This window comes from Argopecten irradians, chromosome 3, assembly GCF_041381155.1.
Source record: "Argopecten irradians isolate NY chromosome 3, Ai_NY, whole genome shotgun sequence".
In the NCBI taxonomy this organism is placed as follows: domain Eukaryota; kingdom Metazoa; phylum Mollusca; class Bivalvia; order Pectinida; family Pectinidae; genus Argopecten; species Argopecten irradians.
In genome coordinates, this window is record NC_091136.1 from 68,729,094 (window position 1) to 68,753,595 (window position 24,502).

The following is a 24,502-nucleotide window of genomic DNA, read 5'->3' on the forward strand; positions in this document are numbered from 1 at the left end:
GGGAAAGAGGAACAGAGTTTGTATAAATTTTGGTTCTGACCCCCTTGGGGGAGGAGGGGCGGGGCCAATAGGGGAAATTGAGTTAAATTCTTAAAATCGCTACTAGTGATAGATTTCTGCATGGATTGTTACCAAATTTGGCAAGAAACATCTTAGGAAGAAGGGGAACAGAGTTTGTATAAATTTTGGCTCTGACCACCCGGGGCAGGAGGGGCGGGGCCCAATAAGGGGAAATAGAGGTTAATCCTTTAAATTGCTACCAGTCATAGAGTTCTGCATGGATTGTAACCAAATTTGGCCAAAAACATCTTTGGGGAAGGGGAACAGGCTTTGTATATATTTTGGTTCTGACCCCCTTGGGGGAGGAGGGGTGGAGCCCAAAGGGGAAATAGAGGAAAATCCTTTAAATTGCTACTAGTCATAGAGTTCTGCATGGATTGTAACCAAATTTGGCCAGAAATATTGTCTGGAGATAGGAAACAGAGTTTGTATAAAGAAGTAGATATGATAGGACCAGTACAGTGGACCCGCGATAATTCGTACGCCGGTAGTCCGGAAAACTCACAATCCGAACGGAAATGTCAAGGAACGGATTTCCGTAACGTTATTTATACTCACTAGTCCGGAAATTCGTATTCCGAATCTGGAACTCCATTTTGGGAACGGAATGTCATTTTCGTTAATAAATTCCCGCAATAATCCGGACAATTTGTTGTCGCCACGTGCCGAAAAAATCCAAGGCCAGCTACAGTCATGTGTACAATACACACAATCACTTGACACTGAGTGTGTTGTCATAACGACGGCTGCCAGATTATAGCCACGGGCGTTTACCTGAACGCCTTTCACATGGGTACATGCAGTCATGTAACGGTTCATTGGTTTTCTATAGGAGATCAAACTTCAGTGTTGTTATTGAGATACGCAATATATGTTTAGCCACACGCTTTGAAACATGCAGTTTGAGATTGGGTACGGGTACGTATGCTGTAGATACCTTACTTGTTTCGCATGCAGAATATATCGCTATGAGTATCGGATACAATAAAGTGAGATAATACTCACAAAATTAATACGAATTTTAAATGTATGTGAATCTATTCGAATTCATCGCCTATGGTATAAGATATAAAGGCTACGGCATATGCCATTTACACGTTTATGACATTATGCACGAAGTTAGAAGTGAACGGGCGCGTGGTCGTTACAAACGTCTGTAAGTCAGAAAGCAAAGACTTGTAGAAATGGTCATTAAAAATATGAGTTCATAAAATGTTCACAACTATTTGTTATCATAGTTTTTTTTATGCCAAGAACGTAGATGATATTGATCCTTTGTTAGGCAATTTGTCGTACGATAGATCAAGAGTGGGATACGTAGCTATATGCATACATAGTACATAATTAACAATGGCTTTAGGTTTCGTATTTTGAAGAAGAAATACGTTTATTCAATATTTTTAACGTAATGATATAAAAATACCTACATAAATCATAACAAACGAAGTATTAATTATGATACACGTATAGTACATAAAAGCCTATCATCGATTACAAGGTCAAGGGGAGTAACTCTTGCGTGCCAATTTAATTGACTAAGAACACGGAATTCGGCAGTCCGGAAAACTCATAATCCGGACGGTTTAGGCTAGGAACGAAGGTGTCCGGATTATCGAGGGTCCACTGTATTTGGCCTTAATTTTTCAGGCTGAAAAACATTAACTCTGATCCACATCAATTTCACATCAATAAATACTCTCATACTTGCCATATATCAAAACATAACTTTTTATAACCATGTACATGATGTGCTCCACCTATGACGCCATCCTCTTCTCGCCAAATTTTGCTAGAAATTCATCATCTTTAGGTTAGAAAAGTCTTGAAATGGATTTGGCCGCCACCTTGGAGCAACTTTATATTTTGCATGGATATATGTAAATACATGATACACAACGTGTGAAAATCTCTTTTTGCTCCACGAAGGCGGCCACATTAATTTTTAGAGAAAACCACTCAAAAAGTATGATTTTCAAAGATTTTTGTGAAAAATGGCGGGAAACTGCATGTTGATGACGTCATAGTGAACATAATTGGCACATGCGGGGTATTTTCGGGATGTAATGTGTTAGCAAATGTATTCAACAGTTATATGGCAAAATATGTTGTTCTTTACTGGAGAATTAATTTTGGGGCCATATTCGAGTCTTAACGTACCTTCTCCTTTTGGGTCTGACCCCCTTGAGCATAAAAAATGGGGCCCAATAGGGAAATTAATAAGTAAATTCCTTCATTAAAGAAATAATGAATCTGTATTCAGAACATTTCTTGCCATCACAAACCAGGTGAGCGATACAGGCCCTCTGGGCCTCTTCTTTGTTAAACAGTGTTTCAAAAATGAACTTACAACATTGTTGGTGGTACAGGTGCATTTGATATGGTTTTTCTTACACATTTTTGAGTCAGAAATTTTGTGTTCTAAATGTCATGCCCCCAGGGTTTCTAATGGAATAAATACGGTATACCTGTTATCGTATGGTGGAAAACACTTAATGTAGCTTACATGTACATATATACTGAATGAGATATAATTTATGCAACAGGATTGGAATGGGTCGATCATCAGTGATCAGGTGGCTCAATCGGTAGAGCATCTGGCTAGTTTTCAGAGGCACTGGGTTTGAGTCCCAGTCTGGTCGCTACATTTTCTCCTTTCCTGTTACTTTATAATGTAGGGTTGTGTAGCTTTATAAATTAAATGGTTTTGACCATTATGATAGAGTTATAGGTGAATACAGCATATGGGTATACGTAATATGTTGTGTATATACAAGGCTTGATGTATAACATAGATACCTATGTTTTGTTGTCACTGTGTGTTTATTTGATATCATGTTAAAACTGGTGGTAGTTACGTTTTCTGATGGATACAAGTCAGTGTGTGCTTTTGTTTTGATGTCATGCATGGGTATTGTATAGGTTAAATACATGTTTTTTTGAAGGTGTATGTTGTAACCAAAGGATGAGGCAAGACTTTATTCTCCCAGAAAATGCTAATTAATTAACACACTTTTACAAAAGAAGAACCCATTAATGATAAGAGTGATAATTGATTTAGCTTGTTGTTTTGTGTACAGATGAGAGACAAGGTAGGTTATATTCTGTAGCCAAGTCACAGGAGCTACAAATGTGGATGGCAGGGCTTACATTGGGTGGGTTATTGATGATAGGACTACTATGGAAGGTCCTGATGTGGAAATTATTATTGATGGTAGGACTACTATGGAGGGTCATGACGGGGAAATTATTATTGATGATAGGACTACTATGGAGGGTCATGACGGGGAAATTATTATTGATGATAGGACTACTATGGAGGGTCATGACGGGGAAATTATTATTGATGGTAGGACTACTATGGAGGGTCATGACGGGGAAATTATTATTGATGATAGGACTACTATGGAGGGTCCTGATGGGGAAATTATTATTGATGATAGGACTACTATGGAGGGTCCTGATGGGGAAATAATTATTGATGACAGGACTATAATTGGAGGGTCCTGATGTGGAAATTATTATTGATGATAGGACTATTATTGGAGGGTCCTGATGGGGAAATCATTATTGACAGTAGGACTACTATGGAGGGTCCTGAAGGGGAAATAATTATTGATGACAGGACTATTATTGGAGGGTCCTGATGTGGAAATTATTATTGATGATAGGACTATTATTGGAGGGTCCTGATGGGGAAATTATTATTGATGGTAGGACTACTATGGAGGGTCCTGATGGGGAAATAATTATTGATGACAGGACTATTATTGGAGGGTCCTGATGTGGAAATTATTATTGATGATAGGACTACTATGGAAGGTCCTGATGGGGAAATTATTATTGATGATAGGACTATTATTGGAAGGTCCTGATGGGGAAATAATTATTGATGACAGGACTATTATTGGAGGGTCCTGATGGGGAAATTATTATTGATGACAGGACTTTTATTGGAGGGTCCTGATGGGGAAATTATTATTGATGATAGGACTATTATTGGAGGGTCCTGATGGGGAAATTATTATTGATGACAGGACTATTATTGGAGGGTCCTGATGCGGAAATTATTATTGATGATAGGACTACTATGGAAGGTCCTGATGTGGAAATTATTATTGATGATAGGACTACTATGGAGGGTCCTGATGGGGAAATTATTATTGATGATAGGACTATTATTGGAGGTCCTGATGGGGAAATTATTATTGATGACAGGACTATTATTGGAGGGTCCTGATGGGGAAATTATTATTGATGACAGGACTATTATTGGAGGGTCCTGATGTGGAAATTATTATTGATGATAGGACTACTATGGAAGGTCCTGATGTGGAAATTATTATTGATGGTAGGACTACTATGGAGGGTCCTGATGGGGAAATAATTATTGATGGTAGGACTACTATGGAGGGTCCTGATGGGGAAATAATTATTGATGGTAGAACTACTATGGAGGGTCCTGATGGGGAAATAATTATTGATGGTAGGACTACTATGGAGGGTCCTGATGGGGAAATAATTATTGATGGTAGGACTACTATGGAGGGTCCTGATGGGGAAATAATTATTGATGGTAGGACTACTATGGAGGGTCCTGATGGGGAAATTATTATTGATGATAGGACTAATATGGAGGGTCCTGATGGGGAATAATAATTGATGACAGGACTATTATTGGAGGGTCCTGATGGGGAAAAATTATTGATGACAGGACTATTATTGGAGGGTCCTGATGGGGAAATTATTATTTACGGTAGGACTACTATGGAGGGTTCTGATGGGGAAATAATTATTGATGACAGGACTATTATTGGAGGGTCCTGATATGGAAATTATTATTGATGATAGGACTACTATGGAAGGTCCTGATGTGGAAATTATTATTGATGATAGGACTACTATGGAGGGTCATGACGGGGAAATTATTATTGATGATAGGACTATTATTGGAGGGTCCTGATGGGGAAATTATTGTTGACGGTAGGACTACTATTGAGGGTCCTGATGGGGAAATAATTATTGATAACAGGACTATTATTGGAGGGTCTTGATGTGGAAATTATTGGACTACTATGGAAGGTCCTGATGGAGAAATTATTATTGATGACAGGACTATTATTGGAGGGTCCTGATGGGGAAATTATTATTGATGACAGGACTATTATTTGAGGGTCCTGATGTGGAAATTATTATTTATGATAGGACTACTTTGGAAGGTCCTGATGGGGAAATAATTATTGACGGTAGGACTACTATGGAGGGTCCTGATGGGGAAATTATTATTGATGACAGGACTATTATTGGAGGGTCCTGATAGGGAAATAATTATTGACGGTAGGACTACTATGGAGGGTCCTGATGGGGAAATTATTATTGATGATAGGACTACTATGGAGGGTCCTGATGGGGAAATAATTATTGATGACAGGACTATTATTGGAGGGTCCTGATAGGGAAATAATTATTGATGACAGGACTATTGTTGGAGGGTCCTGATGGGGAAATTATTTTTTACGGTAGGACTACTATGGAGGGTCCTGATGGGGAAATTATTACTGATGGCAGGACTACTATTGGAGGGTCATCATCAAAATTATTTGTTATAGATTTCAATCGACATGGTTGTTACTGAATGACCATAAAGATGTATTATAGAATATGAATTAAAATTTGCTTTGGACAATGGTTAAAGGAACACTAGGAGGTCTGGTATCATATTTGGTAATATTGAAATAAGTAAAATTTTGGAGATGAGATAGTTTTAGAAAGTGAATTGATATGATAGTCTGAGAGCAGAGGTTTAGATAGGGATGCATGGGATAGCCTGTGTGCATATTAATTGTTGTTGGACATACATGTAACCCTGGTCAATACTAGCCGCAATTTACCGCTCGGCTAGCGAGAACTTCTCTTTAGCTCAATCGGTTGAGCGTCAGACTAGTAATCCAGAGGTCCCGAGTTTGATCCCTAGTTGGTAGAGGCAAATATAAAATTTATTGTAAATCCTGCACCCTGTTACATTGGCGCCCATGTAGGGACTCGGGAATGATACTTCACGATACCTGCAAAGGAATCGTTGTGACCCCTGGAAACTCAAGGACGAGTTGTTTCCTGAAGGGGGAGTATGTAACCCTGGTCAATACTAGCCGCAATATACTGCTCGGCTAAATAGAACTCTTTTGCTCGATTGGTTCAGCGTCAGACTAGTAATCCAGAGGTCCTGAGTTTGATCCCTGGCAGAGGCAGTTATTAAATTTATTGTAAATCCTGCACCCTGTTACATATATATACCATGTAATGTTATGATGATATCTGATTGTTATTTTGAACTTGCATATTGTTCACCATACATGATATTAAAGGCTTGTGTACGTGTCTTTATCTTCCACATAAAATTAAGTTGATCATCATTGAATTTGTAATTGATGAACCCACTGTCAACATTTCATCAGAGAAAACTGAACAGAGATCTAGAGCATTATATTGGAGCTCTATACTCAAGGTATTATGTATAATAAATGATGATTTTGTATAAAATATATAAAGATGACACTTCATCAGGGAAAACTAAAGAGAAAATTACATTAAAGCTGAGTCTATTGCATGGTATACAGGTATAGACAAGAATGGCTACTTTACATAGTCAGATTTCAATGTAGTTGGTTTGTAAGGCCAAATATGGAGTGTCTTTGTCTTGATCCATCAACTGTAGGTGATAGATATAGAGAATGTAGTTGGTATCAAAGCTTAATGATATATGTCTTACATTTTGGCAATGTTTTGGTGGGTTTGGCATTTTTAGCACCCATGAGGCAAAGGTTGGTGTATAAATGAAATGTTAGATTTTTCTGTGAGTCTAAAGCTACGCAAGTCCCAGTTACAGTTGCTGTAACTGTAGATGACCTTTGTACTTCAGTCTCTATTCTAGTCTGTGAGATAGACATTTCTTGACCTCTGTAGATAACTAATTAGCAGACAAAAGACTTGTGAGATCTGAGGAGAAAGACCTCTTGACCTTGAATGTCCTTATCTAGTTACTATTGTGATATGTAGACTGTGGATAAGTTTGTCTGGGAATTTAGACCTGCATCAAGCTTCTGGCATGTTGTCACCATATTTCATTTAGTGATTTCTTCAAGTGTTCCAATTACATAAGTAATTGTGAAGTTTTAAGGACACAAACCTGTAATCAGTTGCTAAGGATAAAACTGAATTGAATGGTAAAAATTTGCTATGCTCATTATCAATTGAAGACATTCAGAAGTCGGCCCAGATGTGTTACTTGGGAAGTCTATACTCAGGTGTGTTACCTGGAAAGTCTGTACTCAGGTGTGTTACTTTGGAAGTCTGTGCCCAGGTGTGTCACTTGGGAAGGAAGTCTGTTCCAAGATGTGTTACTTGGGAAGTCTCAGGTGTGTTACCTGGAAAGTCTGTACTCAGGTGTGTTACTTTGGAAGTCTGTGCCCAGGTGTGTCACTTGGGAAGGAAGTCTGTTCCAAGATGTGTTACTTTGGAAGTCTGTGCTCAGGTGTGTTACTTTGGAAGTCTGTGCCCAGGTGTGTCACTTGGAAAGTCTGTACCCAGGTGTGTTACTTTGGAAGTCTGTGGCCAGGTGTGTTAATTGGGAAGGAAGTCTGTGTCCAGGTGTATTACTTTTGAGGTCTGTGCCCAGGTGTGTTACTTGGGAAGTCTATACTCAGGTGTGTTACTTGGGAAGTCTGTGCTCAAGTGTGTTACTTTTGAAGTCTGTGCTCAAATGAGTTACTTGGAAAGTCTGTACCCAGTTGTATTACTTTTGAAGTCTGTGCTCAGGTGTGTTACTTGGAAAGTCTGTACCCAGGTGTATTACTTTTGAAGTCTGTGCTCAAGTGTGTTACTTTTGAAGTCTGTGCTCAAATGAGTTACTTGGAAAGTCTGTATCCAGGTGTGTTACTTTTGAAGTCTGTTCCCAGGTGTGTTACTTGGGAAGGAAAACTGTACCCAGGTGTGTTACTTGGGAAGGAAGTCTGTACCCAGGTGTGTTACTTGGGAAGGAAGTCTGTACCCAGGTGTGTTACTTGGGAAGGAAGTCTGTATCCAGGTGTGTTACTTGGGAAGGAAGTATGTACCCAGATGTGTTACTTAGGAAGGAAGCCGTGCCCAGGTGTGTTACTTTGGAAGGAAGTACCCAGGTGTATTACTTTTGAAGTCTGTGTTCAGTTGTGTTACTTGGGAAGGAAGTCTGTGCCCAGTTGTGTTACGTGGGAAGGAAGTCTGTGCCCAGGTGTATTACTTTTGAAGTCTGTGCCCAGGTGTGTTACTTGGAAAGTCTGTACCCAGGTGTGTTTCTTTTGAAGTCTGTGCTCAGGTGTGTTACTTTGGAAGTCTGTGCCCAGGTGTGTCACTTGGGAAGGAAGTCTGTTCCAAGATGTGTTACTTGGGAAGTCTCAGGTGTGTTACCTGGAAAGTCTGTACTCAGGTGTGTTACTTTGGAAGTCTGTGCCCAGGTGTGTCACTTGGGAAGGAAGTCTGTTCCAAGATGTGTTACTTTGGAAGTCTGTGCTCAGGTGTGTTACTTTGGAAGTCTGTGCCCAGGTGTGTCACTTGGAAAGTCTGTACCCAGGTGTGTTACTTTGGAAGTCTGTGGCCAGGTGTGTTAATTGGGAAGGAAGTCTGTGTCCAGGTGTATTACTTTTGAGGTCTGTGCCCAGGTGTGTTACTTGGGAAGTCTATACTCAGGTGTGTTACTTGGGAAGTCTGTGCTCAAGTGTGTTACTTTTGAAGTCTGTGCTCAAATGAGTTACTTGGAAAGTCTGTACCCAGTTGTATTACTTTTGAAGTCTGTGCTCAGGTGGTGTGTTACTTGGAAAGTCTGTACCCAGGTGTATTACTTTTGAAGTCTGTGCTCAAGTGTGTTACTTTTGAAGTCTGTGCTCAAATGAGTTACTTGGAAAGTCTGTATCCAGGTGTGTTACTTTTGAAGTCTGTTCCCAGGTGTGTTACTTGGGAAGGAAAACTGTACCCAGGTGTGTTACTTGGGAAGGAATCTGTACCCAGGTGTGTTACTTGGGAAGGAAGTCTGTACCCAGGTGTGTTACTTGGGAAGGAAGTCTGTACCCAGGTGTGTTACTTGGGAAGGAAGTCTGTATCCAGGTGTGTTACTTGGGAAGGAAGTATGTACCCAGATGTGTTACTTAGGAAGGAAGCCGTGCCCAGGTGTGTTACTTTGGAAGGAAGTACCCAGGTGTATTACTTTTGAAGTCTGTGTTCAGTTGTGTTACTTGGGAAGGAAGTCTGTGCCCAGTTGTGTTACTTGGGAAGGAAGTCTGTGCCCAGGTGTATTACTTTTGAAGTCTGTGCCCAGGTGTGTTACTTGGAAAGTCTGTACCCAGGTGTGTTTCTTTTGAAGTCTGTGCTCAGGTGTGTTACTTGGAAAGTCTGTGCCCAGGTGTGTTTCTTTTGAAGTCTGTACCCAAGTGTGTTACTTAGGAAGTCTGTACCCAGGTGTGTTACTTGGGAAGGAAGTCTGTGCCCAGGTGTATTACTTTTGAAGTCTGTGCCCATGTGTGTTACTTGGAAAGTCTGTACCCAGGTGTGTTTCTTTTGAAGTCTGTGCCCAGGTGCGTTACTTGGGAAGTCTGTGCCCAGGTGTATTACTTTTGAAGTCTGTGCCCAGGGGTGTTACCTGGAAAGTCTGTGTCCAGATGTTTCTTTTGAAGTCTGTGCTCAGGTGTGTTACTTGGAAAGTCTGTGCCCAGGTGTGTTACTTTGGAAGTCTGTGCCCAGGTGTATTACTTTTGAAGTCCGTGCCCAGGTGGCTTACTTTGGAAGTCTGTGCCCAGGTATGTTACTTTGGGAGTCTGTACCCAGGTATGTTACTTTGGAAGTCTGTGCCCAGATATGTTACTTAGAAAGTTAGTGTGTACTCATAGCCAGGGTTACTGGGGAAATAACTTTATAGGAGATTGAAGTCTGTACCCAGGGTTAGTGAGCAGGTCTTTACTTGTAAAGGGTAGCTATATACTGGGAAATTGACATGGGATCAGGCAGAAGTAGGTCTCAGTTAGATGATCTTGTTTTGATATTCTGAGCATGCTGTGTTATGAAAATATGGTTGTGTATATATAAATGTGTAGAGTAGTTAAAAGCTGCATGACCCTATAGTGAGCTTGGTACAAGGGTGATTCACCAAGGCTGGATTTGCTTAGGGACTCCACTACATATGTATGATAACAGTAACACAACTAGCAGCTTCAAAAGATCTTCTTTAATGTAATTACTAGTTAATAATCCCAGCTAACAGACTCTGGAGGAGGAGGTGGTGGTTTGCCTGGTTCATGACTGCCTGTTTCTCAACACCTTCTAGTCAGATGCTTAATTGATACAATATTGCCCAGTAAATTAATTAAAAGACTGACGTTTAAGTTTTCATCGGGTTCCTCATTTAGCCACTTTAATTTTATTAAGGTGTATTAATTGAAAGGGGTAGATTTTAGTAACAATGAATGTAAGCAGATTTGAATTCATTTGATTGATATGAGATAACATATCATTGATACATATTCTGTTACACGTTAGTATTGTACAAATGACAACCATACGCTTTGTCAGGTTAGCCTTATGATATGTGTACTCAACACTTCAACTAATATTTTAAATGAATATCCTTCTATCCTAATTGTTTATTTTTCTCACATTTCAGGTGGCCATCAAGATCATTGACAAAACACAGTTAAATCCATCAAGTCTACAAAAGGTAGGTTATTAATGCACATAGTTTCTGTTAATAATTCTATATATTTAGGAAAAAAATGTCAGCAAAAGTGAAAATTGGCCATTTGATACAAAAAAATTTTGACATCAGGGATTTGGTAGGGTAGCCTGTTTCTGTCCGAGATTTTCCATGAGAGTGTTTGGGTGTTTCTTGGACTGTAGGAAGCCTGGTAATCAGCCAGCTATGAATGGTGGTAGGGTGGAAAGAGGTGCAGCATGCAGTTTCGTGTTGACATTAGATGAGTCATTTAACACTCCTTTGTCCTGGTGTTCCTTACACTTTGTCTTCGACTTTGTGCTGCATTTGACATAATCTGGGACCTGTGTAGAAAAACTCAATGTTTGTTGTCGAGAGTAGAGGGCAATATTGATTTGTGATTTTGTGTGTGACCCACTAGATGATAGTGATAAAGCGCACTTTGTCTGTATCTAGTATAGGTGTATTTGGACTACCACAATTATCAACATATAGAATGTCAAACATGCAGACGTAGATATAGCCTATAATGACTTTATCCTTCGAGACACATTATAATGCTGTGGTTCACATGTAAAATACTCACAAGTTCATGTAATACATTATAATGCTGTGGTTCACATGTAAAATACTCACAAGTTCATGTAATACATTATAATGCTGTGGTTCACATGTAAAATACTCACAAGTTCATGTAATACATTATAATGCTGTGGTTCACATGTAAAATACTCACAAGTTCATGTAATACATTATAATGCTGTGGTTCACATGTAAAATACTCACAAGTTCATGTAATACATTATAATGCTGTGGTTCACATGTAAAATACTCACAAGTTCATGTAATACATTATAATGCTGTGGTTCACATGTAAAATACTCACAAGTTCATGTAATACATTATAATGCTGTGGTTCACATGTAAAATACTCACAAGTTCATGTAATACATTATAATGCTGTGGTTCACATGTAAAATACTCACAAGTTCATGTAATACATTATAATGCTGTGGTTCACATGTAAAATACTCACAAGTTCATGTAACACATTATAATGCTGTGGTTCACATGTAAAATACTCACAAGTTCATGTAACACATTATAATGCTGTGGTTCACATGTAAAATACTCACAAATTCATGTAATATGGGACACAATGCTGATAGAAGCATCACTTGTTGTAAAACATGGGATGGGGCATTTATATAACTTCAATTCTTCTCCAAAAAAAGGGAGGGGCGCTTACAGGGGGAGGGACGCTAATTGCGGCGAATAAGGAATATCTGTGCTGTGTGGACCCCCAATAATCAGAATACAATGTCCTCGTGTCCCTAGCCCAAAGCATCCAGATACGGAATTTTGCAGACTGACAGATTCTGTTTACTTACTCAGTAATCAAATCTATACTCTGATATTTTCTGTATTAGTGGTATCTGGATTATTAAGGGTTCACTGTATCTAATGTGATGGTAAACATCTGGTTATCTCTACAAAATTGTATAAATAACAACAAATGTTTTCTATCTTTTCAGTTATTCCGGGAAGTAAGAATAATGAAGCTACTGGATCACCCTAATATAGGTAATTAATCTCTTATTATGGAACCTATATATTTACTGATACCAGTGATTTACATCACAAGATCTACTTTTGATCAAGCAGAAGACTTTTCTCTAATTTAAATGATAAAAAAAGATACATGAGACTGAATAAGGTTGTGTGGATGGTTGTGTAACCACCTGTAGGATGTAATTAGATTTGAAAGGGAAACTCATTTGTCCATTATTCCTGTTTCCATGTAGACTGCCTGACTGTCTGAGAGTTTGTTTAGTGTGGAAACATACAATGCCATCTGTTTTCTAGATCTCTTACTTATCTTTACCTACTGTGCATTGAATCAACAGAAAAAGGCATTAGTGTTAAACTTTTACCAGCAAGTGGTAAATTTAACAGCTATAGATCCTCAATGTCTGCCAGAGAAAGGCAGTCTGGTCTTGTCTACAGTGTCAAAATTGAAAATTAGCACAGAAATAGATCTTTATCATATATATACCACTGTTTCTAATAAAACTTAATCATATATACAGTGAAACAGGTTAATAATGAACACACTTACAACAAGTTAATAGTTATAACATAGGGATTTTATAATTATATAATTGACAGTTTAATGGTGATAAAATAACATTAGATAAGTTTTTCTGACAAATTCAAATTTTTAAACTGATGAAGTTAAATTTTTGTGCAATTGATATAAATTTTGTTTATTCTTTATTTTACAGTGAAATTATTTGAAGTGATAGAAACAGAAAAGACGCTATATTTAGTGATGGAATATGCTAGTGGAGGTAAGACAAACTAGCATAGTCTACTTTCTGATTTTATATGTGCATTAGTTTGACCAGAAACAATAGGTGAGGGTGCTTTTTATATGAAGTACTGTAGTGCAGTAACAGAGCTAATGTAATAGAGAAGTGGGGTGATATCTATTGGTGCAGTGTCGGCCACACTAGGACCTTTCCAGCTTCTGTATTATTGAATGAGGTCTGATTAGTTTGTAGTGTTGTTGTATGACTCAAAATAAAGGTCAGTAGTTCTGTACAGCTCGGTAAGAAAAGGTCAAACTACCTTCTGTACTACTTGTATTGCTGTTCAGTGGCTTCTATAACTGTTGTAGATTTGGGTATTTCTATAACTGTTGTAGATTTGGGTACTTCTATAACTGTTGTAGATTTGGGTACTTCTATAACTATTGTAGATTTGGGTACTTCTATAACTGTTGTAGATTTGGGTACTTCTATAACTATTGTAGATTTGGGTACTTCTATAACTGTTGTAGATTTGGGTACTTCTATAACTGTTGTAGATTTGGGTACTTCTATAACAGTTGAAGATTTGGGTCCTTCTATAACAGTTGTAGATTTGGGTACTTCTATAACAGTTGTAGATTTGGGTACTTCTATAACTTGTAGATTTAAGTACTTCTATAACTTATAGATTTGGGTACTTCTATAACTGTTGTAGATTTGGGTACTTCTATAACTTGTAGATTTGGGTACTTCTATAACTGTTGTAGATTTGGGTACCTCTATAATGTGTTGTAGATTTGGGTACTTCTATAACTGTTGTAGATTTGGGTACTTCTATAACTTGTAGATTTGGGTACTTCTATAACTTTGTAGATTTGGTACTTCTATAACTGTTGTAGATTTGGGTACTTCTATAACTGTTGTAGATTTGGGTACTTCTATAACTGTTGTAGATTTGGGTACTTCTATAACTGTTGTAGATTTGGGTACTTCTATAACTGTTGTAGATTTGGGTACTTCTATAACAGTTGTAGATTTGGGTACTTCTATAACTGTTGTAAATTTGGGTACTTCTATAACTGTTGTAGATTTGGGTACTTCAATAACTGTTGTAGATTTGGGTACTTCTATAACAGTTGTAGATTTGGGTACTTCTATAACTGTTGTAGATTTGGGTACTTCTATAACTGTTGTAGATTTGGGTACTTCTATAACTATTGTAGATTTGGGTACTTCTATAACTATTGTAGATTTGGGTACTTCTATAACAGTTGTAGATTTGGGTACTTCTATAACTGTTGTAGATTTGGGTACTTCTATAACTGTTGTAGATTTGGGTACTTCAATAACTGTTGTAGATTTGGGTACTTCTATAACTATTGTAGATTTGGGTACTTCTATAACTGTTGTAGATTTGGGTACTTCTATAACTATTGTAGATTTGGGTACTTCCATAACTGTTGTAGATTTGGGTACTTCTATAACAGTTGTAGATTTGGGTACTTCTATAACTGTTGGAAATTTGGGTACTTCTATAACTGTTGTAGATTTGGGTACTTCAATAACTGTTGTAGATTTGGGTACTTCTATAACTATTGTAGATTTGGGTACTTCTATAACTGTTGTAGATTTGGGTATTTCTGTAACAGTTGTAGATTTGGGTATTTCTATAACTGTTGTAGATTTGGGTACTTCTATAACTGTTGTAGATTTGGGTACTTCTATAACTGTTGTAGATTTGGGTACTTCTATAACTGTTGTAGATTTGGGTACTTCTATAACTATTTTAGATTTGGGTACTTCTATAACTTGTAGATTTGGGTACTTCTATAACTGTTGTAGATTTGGGTACTTCGATAACTGTTGTAGATTTGGGTACTTCTATAACAGGTGTAGATTTGGGTACTTCTATAACTGTTGTAGATTTGGGTACTTCTATAACTGTTGGAAATTTGGGTACTTCTATAACTGTTGTAGATTTGGGTACTTCAATAACTGTTGTAGATTTGGGTACTTCTATAACTATTGTAGATTTGGGTACTTCTATAACAGTTGTAGATTTGGGTACTTCTATAACTTGTAGATTTGGGTACTTCTATAACTGTTGTAGATTTGGGTACTTCTATAACTATTGTAGATTTGCGTACTTCTATAACTTGTAGATTTGGATACTTCTATAACTGTTGTAGATTTGGGTATTTCTATAACAGTTGTAGATTTGGGTACTTCTATAACAGTTGTAGATTTGGGTATTTCTATAACAGTTGTAGATTTGCGTACTTCTATAACAGTTGTAGAATTGGGTACTTCTATAACTGTTGTAGATTTGGGTACTTCTATAACTGTTGTAGATTTGGGTATTTCTATAACAGTTGTAGATTTGGGTATTTCTATAACAGTTGTAGATTTGGGTACTTCTATAACTGTTGTAGATTTGGGTACTTCTATAACAGTTGTAGATTTGGGTACTTTGGTAACTGTTGTAGATTTGGGTACTTCTATAACTTGTAGATTTGAGTACTTCTATAACTGTTGTAGATTTGGGTATTTCTATAACAGTTGTAGATTTGGATACTTCTATAATTTGTAGATTTGTGTACTTCTATAACTGTTGTAGATTTGGGTACCTCTATAACTGTTGTAGATTTGGGTACTTCTATAACAGTTGTAGATTTGGGTACTTTATAACTGTTGTAGATTTGGGTACTTCTATAACTTGTAGATTTGAGTACTTCTATAACTTGTAGATTTGGGTACTTCTATAACTGTTGTAGATTTGGGTACTTCTATAACTTGTAGATTTGAGTACTTCTATAACTTGTAGATTTGGGTACTTCTTTAACTGTTGTAGATTTGGGAATTTCTATAACTTGTAGATTTGGGTACTTCTATAACTGTTGTAAATTTGGGTACTTCAATAACTGTTGTAGATTTGGGTACTTCTATAACTGTTGTAGATTTGGGTACTTCGATAACTTGTAGATTTGGGTACTTCTATAAATGTTGTAGATTTGGGTACTTCTATAACTGTTGTAGATTTGAGTACTTCTATAACTGTTGTAGATTTGGGTACTTCTATAACAGTTGAAGATTTGGGTACCTCTATAACAGTTGTAGATTTGGGTACTTTATAACTGTTGTAGATTTTGGTACTTCTATAACTTGTAGCTTTGGGATTTAATTCTCTAAGATAAGGGGATCAGATTTTGCATAAATGGTGACCCTGACCCCCCTGGGGCAGGAGGGGCGGGGCCCAATGGGGGTAATAGAGGTAAATCCTATGAATCGCTACTTGTCCTAGAGTTATGCATGGATTGCAACCAAATTTGGCCAGACCTTCCTTAGGGGAAGAGGATCAGGTTTTGCATAAATGGTGACCCTAACCCCCCTGGGGCAGGAGGGGCGGGGCCCAAAAGGGGTAATAGAGGTAAATCCTAAAAATCGCTACTTTTCCTAGAGTTCTGGATGGATTGCAACTAAATTTGGCCAGAAACATCCTTGGGAGAAGAGGAATAGAACTTGTATAAATTTTGGCTCTGACCCCCCAGGGGTTGGAGGGGTGGGCCCAATAGGGGAAATAGAGGTAAATTCTATAAATCGCTACTTGTCCTAGAGTTCTGCATTGATTGTTACCAAATTTGGCCACAAACATCCTTTGGGGAAGGGAAACAAAACTTGTATAAATTTTGGCTCTGACCCCCCTGGGGGCAGGAGGGGCGGGGCCCAATAGGGGAAATAGAGGTAAATCCTAAAAATCGCTACTTGTCCTAGAGTTCTGCATGGATTGTAACCAAATTTGGCCAGAAACATCCTTGAGGTTAACAGAATTCGTATAAATTTTGGCTTTGACCCTCTGGAGCAGAAAGAGTGGGGCCCAATAGGGGAATTAGAGGTAAATATTCAAATCCCTTCAGAAAAGAAACAATGAACTTATATTCAGAACATTACTTGGCATTACAAACCAGGTGAGCGATACAGGCCCTCTGGGCCTCTTGTTTATGCTTTACAATAAAACAAGTCTTTTTTTCACTTTTCAGGTGAGGTGTTTGATTATTTAGTTGCACATGGTAGAATGAAAGAAAAGGAAGCACGTGCCAAGTTTAGACAGGTGAGTTTGTGAGCAGCCCATTGTTTATTTTTCTCTCAAAACTTTAGAGTAGAAGGCAATGCTATTCCTATTTCCTGTTCCATCTCAGCTGAATATGAATAATTGATGCAACATTTCAAACATGTATACACAGATAATTCCACAAAACGGAAGGTGTGAATGTCATATGTATATAGTAAGATGTTTGTGATCTGAGGACAGTGGCACGAGTGACTTATCGGTCAGCTGTATTTATCCAACACTTTGTAGGTAGGATCTGCTCCAGGAGAGATATTGTCACTCCATGTCATTATACAAACTGAATACCTTGGTTACAAGTGTATCCATGGTCGTCAGTGAAGTATCTACACTTTTCCTATGTAGATGCCATTTACACCAGCAGCAAATATTTTGTAATCTCGTTTTAAAGTAGAGATTGAACTTATGAGATTATTTAGAATAGACTTAAGTGTCTTTCTTCATGATTCTTGGTATCTATTGATTAGCATATTTATCATAATTTGAGTTGAACCTCATAACAACAATGAATATTAACCGATTGCTAAGTATGAAGTCGACATACATGTCACATAACCTAGTGCATGAAGGCTATCATAGGTGGTAAAAACTAAGGAATAATACCATAGATATCAATTAATTATGACTGATATATGATAATTCTCTCTTAAATGAACCAGTGTAGTGTTTGTGTTGTATGTTGGACAATTGGTAAACACCAGTAGGAGGCTGATTACAGCAGTAACTGTACTGCCTCAGGTTTTACCTAGAAGTACGCTGATTACAGCAGTAAGTGTATTGCCTCAGGTTTTACCTGGAAGTAGGTTGATTACAGCAGTAACTGTACTGCCTCAGGCTTTACTTAGAATTAGGCTGATTACAGCAGTAACTGTACTGCCTCAGGTTTTACCTAGAAGTACGCTGATTACAGCAGTAAGTGTATTGCCTCAGGTTTTACCTAGATGTAGGCTGATTACAGCAGTAACTGTACTGCCTCAGGTTTTACCTAGAAGTAGGCTGATTACAGCAGTAACTGTACTGCCTCAGGTTTTACCTAGAAGTAGGCTGATTACAGCAGTAAGTGTACTTGCTCAGGTTTTACCTAGAAGTAGGCTGATTACAGCAGTAAGTGTATTGCCTCAGGTTTTACCTAGAAGTAGGCTGATTACAGCAGTAAGTGTACTTGCTCAGGTTTTACCTAGAAGTAGGCTGATTACAGCAGTAAGTGTATTGCCTCAGGTTTTACCTGGAAGTAGGTTGATTACAGCAGTAACTGTACTGCCTCAGGCTTTACTTAGAATTAGGCTGATTATTGCAGTAACTGTACTGCCTCAGGCTTTACTTAGAAGTAGGCTGATTACAGCAGTAACTGTAATGCCTCAGGTTTTACCTAGGAGTAGGCTGATTACAGCAGTAACTGTACTGCCTCAGGTTTTACCTGGAAGTAGGTTGATTACAGCAGTAACTGTACTGCCTCAGGCTTTACTTAGAATTAGGCTGATTATTGCAGTAACTGTACTGCTTCAGGCTTTACTTAGAAGTAGGCTGATTACAGCAGTAACTGTAATGCCTCAGGTTTTACCTAGGAGTAGGCTGATTACAGCAGTAACTGTACTGCCTCAGGTTGTACCTAGAAGTAGGCTGATTACAGCAGTAAGTGTATTGCCTCAGGTTTTACCTAGAATTAGGCTGATTATTGCAGTAACTGTACTGCCTCAGGCTTTACTTGGAATAACCTGATTACACCAGTAACTGTTATGCCTCAGGTTTTACCTAGGAGTAGGCTGATTACAGCAGTAACTGTACTGCCTCAGGCTGTACCTAGAAGTAGGCTGATTACAGCAGTAAATGTACTGCCTCAGGTTTTACCTAGAAGTAGGCTGATTACAGCAGTAAGTGTACTTGCTCAGGTTTTACCTATAATTAGGCTGATTATTGCAGTAAGTATACTGGAGCAGAACCTGCCCAATCTTTTGTGACAAATAAAGAGTTTAGGTGTGAGAGGTTGTTAATTATCTGTGATAGAGTTTAGGTGGCAGAGGTTGTTAATTATCTGTGATAGAGTTTAGGTGTGAGAGGTTGTTAATTATCTGTAATAGTGTTTAGGTGTCAGAGGTTGTTAATTATCTGCGAAAGAGTTTAGGTGGCAGAGGTTGTTAATTATCTGTGATAGAGTTTAGGTGTCAGAGGTTGCTAATTATCTGTAATAGAGTTTAGGTGTCAGAGGTTGTTAATTATCTGTGATAGAGTTTAGGTGTCAGAGGTTGTTAATTATCTGTGATAGAGTTTAGGTGGCAGAGGTTGCTAATTATCTGTAATAGAGTTTAGGTGTGAGAGGTTGTTAATTATCTGTGATAGAGTTTAGGTGGCAGAGGTTGTTAATTATTGTTAATTATCTGTAATAGAGTTTAGGTGGCAGAGGTTGTTAATTATCTGTGATAGAGTTTAGGTGTGTGAGGTTGTTAATTATCTGTAATAGAGTTTAGGTGTCAGAGGTTGTTAATTATCTGTGAAAGAGTTTAGGTGGCAGAGGTTGTTAATTATCTGTGATAGAGTTTAGGTGTGAGAGGTTGTTAATTATCTGTAATAGAGTTTAGGTGGCAGAGGTTGTTAATTATCTGTAATAGAGTTTAGGTGGCAGAGGTTGTTAATTATCTGTGATAGAGTTTAGGTGGCAGAGGTTGTTAATTATCTGTGATAGAGTTTAGGTGTCAGAGGTTGTTAATTATCTGTGATAGAGTTTAGGTGTGAGAGGTTGTTAATTATCTGTAATAGAGTTTAGGTGTCAGAGGTTGTTAATTATCTGTAATATAGTTTAGGTGTCAGAGGTTGTTAATTATCTGTGATAGAGTTTAGGTGGCAGAGGTTGTTAATTATCTGTGAAAGAGTTTAGGTGGCAGAGGTTGTTAATTATCTGTGATAGAGTTTAGGTGTCAGAGGTTGTTAATTATCTGTGATAGAGTTTAGGTGGCAGAGGTTGTTAATAATCTGTGAAATTGTTTAGGTGGCAGAGGTTGTTAATTATCTGTGATAGAGTTTAGGTGTCAGAGGTTGTTAATTATCTGTGATAGAGTTTAGGTGTCAGAGGTTGTTAATTATCTTGTGTGATAGAGTTTAGGTGTCAGAGGTTGTTAATTATCTGTGATAGAGTTTAGGTGTCAGAGGTTGTTAATTATCTGTGATAGAGTTTAGGTGCAGAGGTTGTTATTATTGTGATAGAGTTTAGGTGGCAGAGGTTGTTAATTATCTGTGATAGAGTTTAGGTGCAGAGGTTGTATATATCTGTGATAGAGTTTAGGTGTCAGAGGTTGTTAATTATCTGTGATAGAGTTTAGGTGTCAGAGGTTGTTAATTATCTGTGATAGAGTTTAGGTGTCAGAGGTTGTTAATTATCTGTGATAGAGTTTAGGTGGCAGAGGTTGTTGATAGAGTTTAGGTGGCAGAGGTTGTTAATTATCTGTGATAGAGTTTAGGTGGCAGAGGTTGTTAATTATCTGTGATAGAGTTTAGGTGTGAGAGGTTGTTAATTATCTGTGATAGAGTTTAGGTGTCAGAGGTTGTTAATTATCTGTGATAGAGTTTAGAGGTTGTTAATTATCTGTGATAGAGTTTAGGTGGCAGAGGTTGTTAATTATCTGTGATAGAGTTTAGGTGTCAGAGGTTGTTAATTATCTGTGATAGAGTTTAGGTGGCAGAGGTTGTTAATTATCTGTGATAGAGTTTAGGTGTCAGAGGTTGTTAATTATCTGTGATAGAGTTTAGGTGTCAGAGGTTGTTAATTATCTGTGATAGAGTTTAGGTGGCAGAGGTTGTTAATTATCTGTGATAGAGTTTAGGTGTCAGAGGTTGTTAATTATCTGTGATAGAGTTTAGGTGTCAGAGGTTGTTAATTATCTGTGATAGAGTTTAGGTGTCAGAGGTTGTTAATTATCTGTGATAGAGTTTAGGTGGCAGAGGTTGTTAATTATCTGTGATAGAGTTTAGGTGGCAGAGGTTGTTAATTATCTGTGATAGAGTTTAGGTGTCAGAGGTTGTTAATTATCTGTGATAGAGTTTAGGTGTCAGAGGTTGTTAATTATCTGTGATAGAGTTTAGGTGTCAGAGGTTGTTAATTATCTGTGATAGAGTTTAGGTGTTAGAGGTTGTTAATTATCTGTGATAGAGTTTAGGTGGCAGAGGTTGTTGATAGAGTTTAGGTGGCAGAGGTTGTTAATTATCTGTGATAGAGTTTAGGTGTCAGAGGTTGTTAATTATCTGTGATAGAGTTTAGGTGTTAGAGGTTGTTAATTATCTGTGATAGAGTTTAGGTGGCAGAGGTTGTTGATAGAGTTTAGGTGGCAGAGGTTGTTAATTATCTGTGATAGAGTTTATGTGTCAGAGGTTGTTAATTATCTGTAATAGAGTTTAGGTGTCAGAGGTTGTTAATTATCTGTGATAGAGTTTAGGTGTCAGAGGTTGTTAATTATCTGTGATAGAGTTTAGGTGGCAGAGGTTGCTAATTATCTGTAATAGAGTTTAGGTGTCAGAGGTTGTTAATTATCTTTGATAGAGTTTAGGTGTCAGAGGTTGTTAATTATCTGTGATAGAGTTTAGGTGTCAGAGGTTGTTAATTATCTTTGATAGAGTTTAGGTGTCAGAGGTTGTTAATTATCTGTGATAGAATTTAGTTGTCAGAGGTAGGATTTATGTATTTCTCAAACCAACATATGAAGATATTTTGTGATGAAGGTGCAACATTAAATCTTCTTTACAGTGAATTCAATATCTGGTGTATATGGGTGATGGTGGTATTAGGATTTCACTGTAATATTAAGTTAATTTAACTGCGGTAAACACTGCCTGATGACAGGTGGTGGCAAGTTCCAGTAGAATATAGTGAGAGGGATTGAACCATGAACACTTGATATACTACTAAACAGATTAAGTAACCTAGGCCTTACCTGTATACTACTGTAGATTGTTGTGTCACCACTTAAACTTGAATTAGACATGTTAAGTCTATTGTACACCACATGTAGAAAGCTAATGGACATTTGCTACTACACATGTATATTGTTTCTTAGGTCCAACCTCAAAATAAAAATAACTTCATAGTATTGAATGTGTCTGTAAGCCACATAGGGTAAACAATACTTGTGTTGGAAGTTCTACTCAGGTGTTCTACAACTATATATATATATTTAAGTACTACACATAGACTTATAGCACTTATGTAGCCAACAATTTTTGATATAACACATGGTATATACTCTGACTCTGTATTAAAACTGATGTGATCTATTAATTACTATAACAGAATAATGTTGAGGAGCTGGTTCTATAAGTCACTGGTCATAGTTGAGTAGTTTAACATTTTACACCTGACTGGTCATAGTTGAGTAGTTTAACATTTTACACCTGACTGGTCATAGTTGAGTAGTTTAACATTTTACACCTGACTGGTCATAGTTGAGTAGTTTAACATTTTACACCTGACTGGTCATAGTTGAGTAGTTTAACATTTTACACCTGACTGGTCATGGTTGAGTAGTACAAAGGACTCCACTTAATCGAATAACGTGCGGTTATTCGAATATTTCGGTTATTTTTTCCCCTTCTTTATCTTCATTTTTCAACTCTGTGTATTTGAATAAACTTTTACATGACCTCAGGTTATTCGAATAAAATATCTGGGAAATTCTAAAAATTAATAGAATATTCTTCAATTCTGCAATGTATTTTCCGCGAAATTCGCAGATATATATTTCAAGATACTTCGTTTTTACTAGAAATCAGTATAGGACAGATTAACGTTACCGCATGGCTTGTTGTTTTATGCATGAATCTGCAAAGGTATTCCACGCTGATACGATTTGCATCAGCAGCAGTAGATTATTACTTTAGTATCATCCCTGACTCAAACATCTAATTAAAGGATTTGCGCTTTCAAATATGTTTATTTATTAACGTAACGTACCTTAGTTCGCGATCGGTTGGAGAAACCATGCTTCCTTACAACAACCGTCATACATGGGTAGTCTCGTTTAACCAGACTCTTTTGACTACACCAGATATGTGCGCGTCAAGCGTTTCGTTGAGTGAGGTATCGAAGCATGCAAAGTCGGCGTGCAATGATTACCTCAAGTTTCGTATGTATAAATACAAAAAATATGTGTTAGTTGTTTCATTGCTGCTTGAATGTGCATTATTTTATGAAATATTATCAAGATAGTTTGCCGCATTGATCAACAATACCGGAAGAATTCTCAAAACATATTTAGGCCCAGTTAACGCATGGCTTCATCATCACTAGCCGCCATTTTCGAATTCATATACATGTGTCAAAACATTGAAAACAACACAGCAAGTGATCAGCCCTTTGAAATTTAATCACGATGGTATGATCATTTTGCCAGGGCAAATGTACGTAAATTTGTTCTGCCTAGGTTCAGAGTTGATATGTAAATATTTTCAGACACAATCATGTTTAGTTATTGCATTTGGTATTGATTGTCAGGCCTTTTAGGTCATCTGACCGAAGGTCAGGATGACCTATTGTCATCGTGTTTTGTTCGTCGTCGTGCGCCGTCAGCAATCAAATGTTTGGTAGATTTTTTTCCTGGTTATAGAATGTTTTATCAAAATTGTCTTTTATTGTCTCAGTATTCAAAACACAATGGTCAACTGAATTTGAAATAGACATCCACTGTATCGTCAATATGTATCGTGTATTGTTTCAGTGTATTGTCAATACGTATCGTGTCGTTTTAGACCTTCCAATACCCAGCATTACTGTTCACATGCGTATCATATATATAGGGGGTCAAGCGGAGGTGCAAAATGCCATCTCCGCCTATTCAAATACTCCACTTACTCAAATATTTTCTTCTTGAAAATGCCTTATTCAAATAAGCGGAATCCTCTGTATGTTATTTTACACCTGACTGGTCATGGTTGAGTAGTTTAACATTTTACATCTGACTGGTCATGGTTGAGTGGTATTACATTTTGCACCTGACTGGTCATGGTTGAGTAGTTTAACAGTTTACATCTGACTGGTCATGGTTGAGTGGTATTACATTTTGCACCTGACTGGTCATGGTTGAGTAGTTTAACATTTTACATCTGACTGGTCATGGTTGAGTGGTATTACATTTTGCACCTGACTGGTCATGGTTGAGTAGTTTAACAGTTTACATCTGACTGGTCATGGTTGAGTGGTATTACATTTTGCACCTGACTGGTCATGGTTGAGTAGTTTAACATTTTACATCTGACTGGTCATGGTTGAGTGGTATTACATTTTGCACCTGACTG

At 37.6% G+C, this 24,502-nt stretch overlaps 1 protein-coding gene across 15 annotated transcripts in view; it reads left to right on the forward strand.

Annotated features, from left to right (window-relative positions):
- Nucleotides 1-24,502, forward strand: part of LOC138319423 (MAP/microtubule affinity-regulating kinase 3-like) — a 75,756-nt gene that overhangs the window by 6,427 nt on the left and 44,827 nt on the right. For all 15 annotated transcript variants that reach the window (XM_069262574.1, XM_069262573.1, XM_069262571.1 and 12 more), the window contains exons 3-6: nt 10,742-10,795; nt 12,325-12,373; nt 13,075-13,140; nt 17,139-17,209. In XM_069262574.1, coding sequence (XP_069118675.1) covers nt 10,742-10,795; nt 12,325-12,373; nt 13,075-13,140; nt 17,139-17,209 — 240 coding nt within the window. The remainder of the gene's footprint in view (nt 1-10,741; nt 10,796-12,324; nt 12,374-13,074; nt 13,141-17,138; nt 17,210-24,502) is intronic.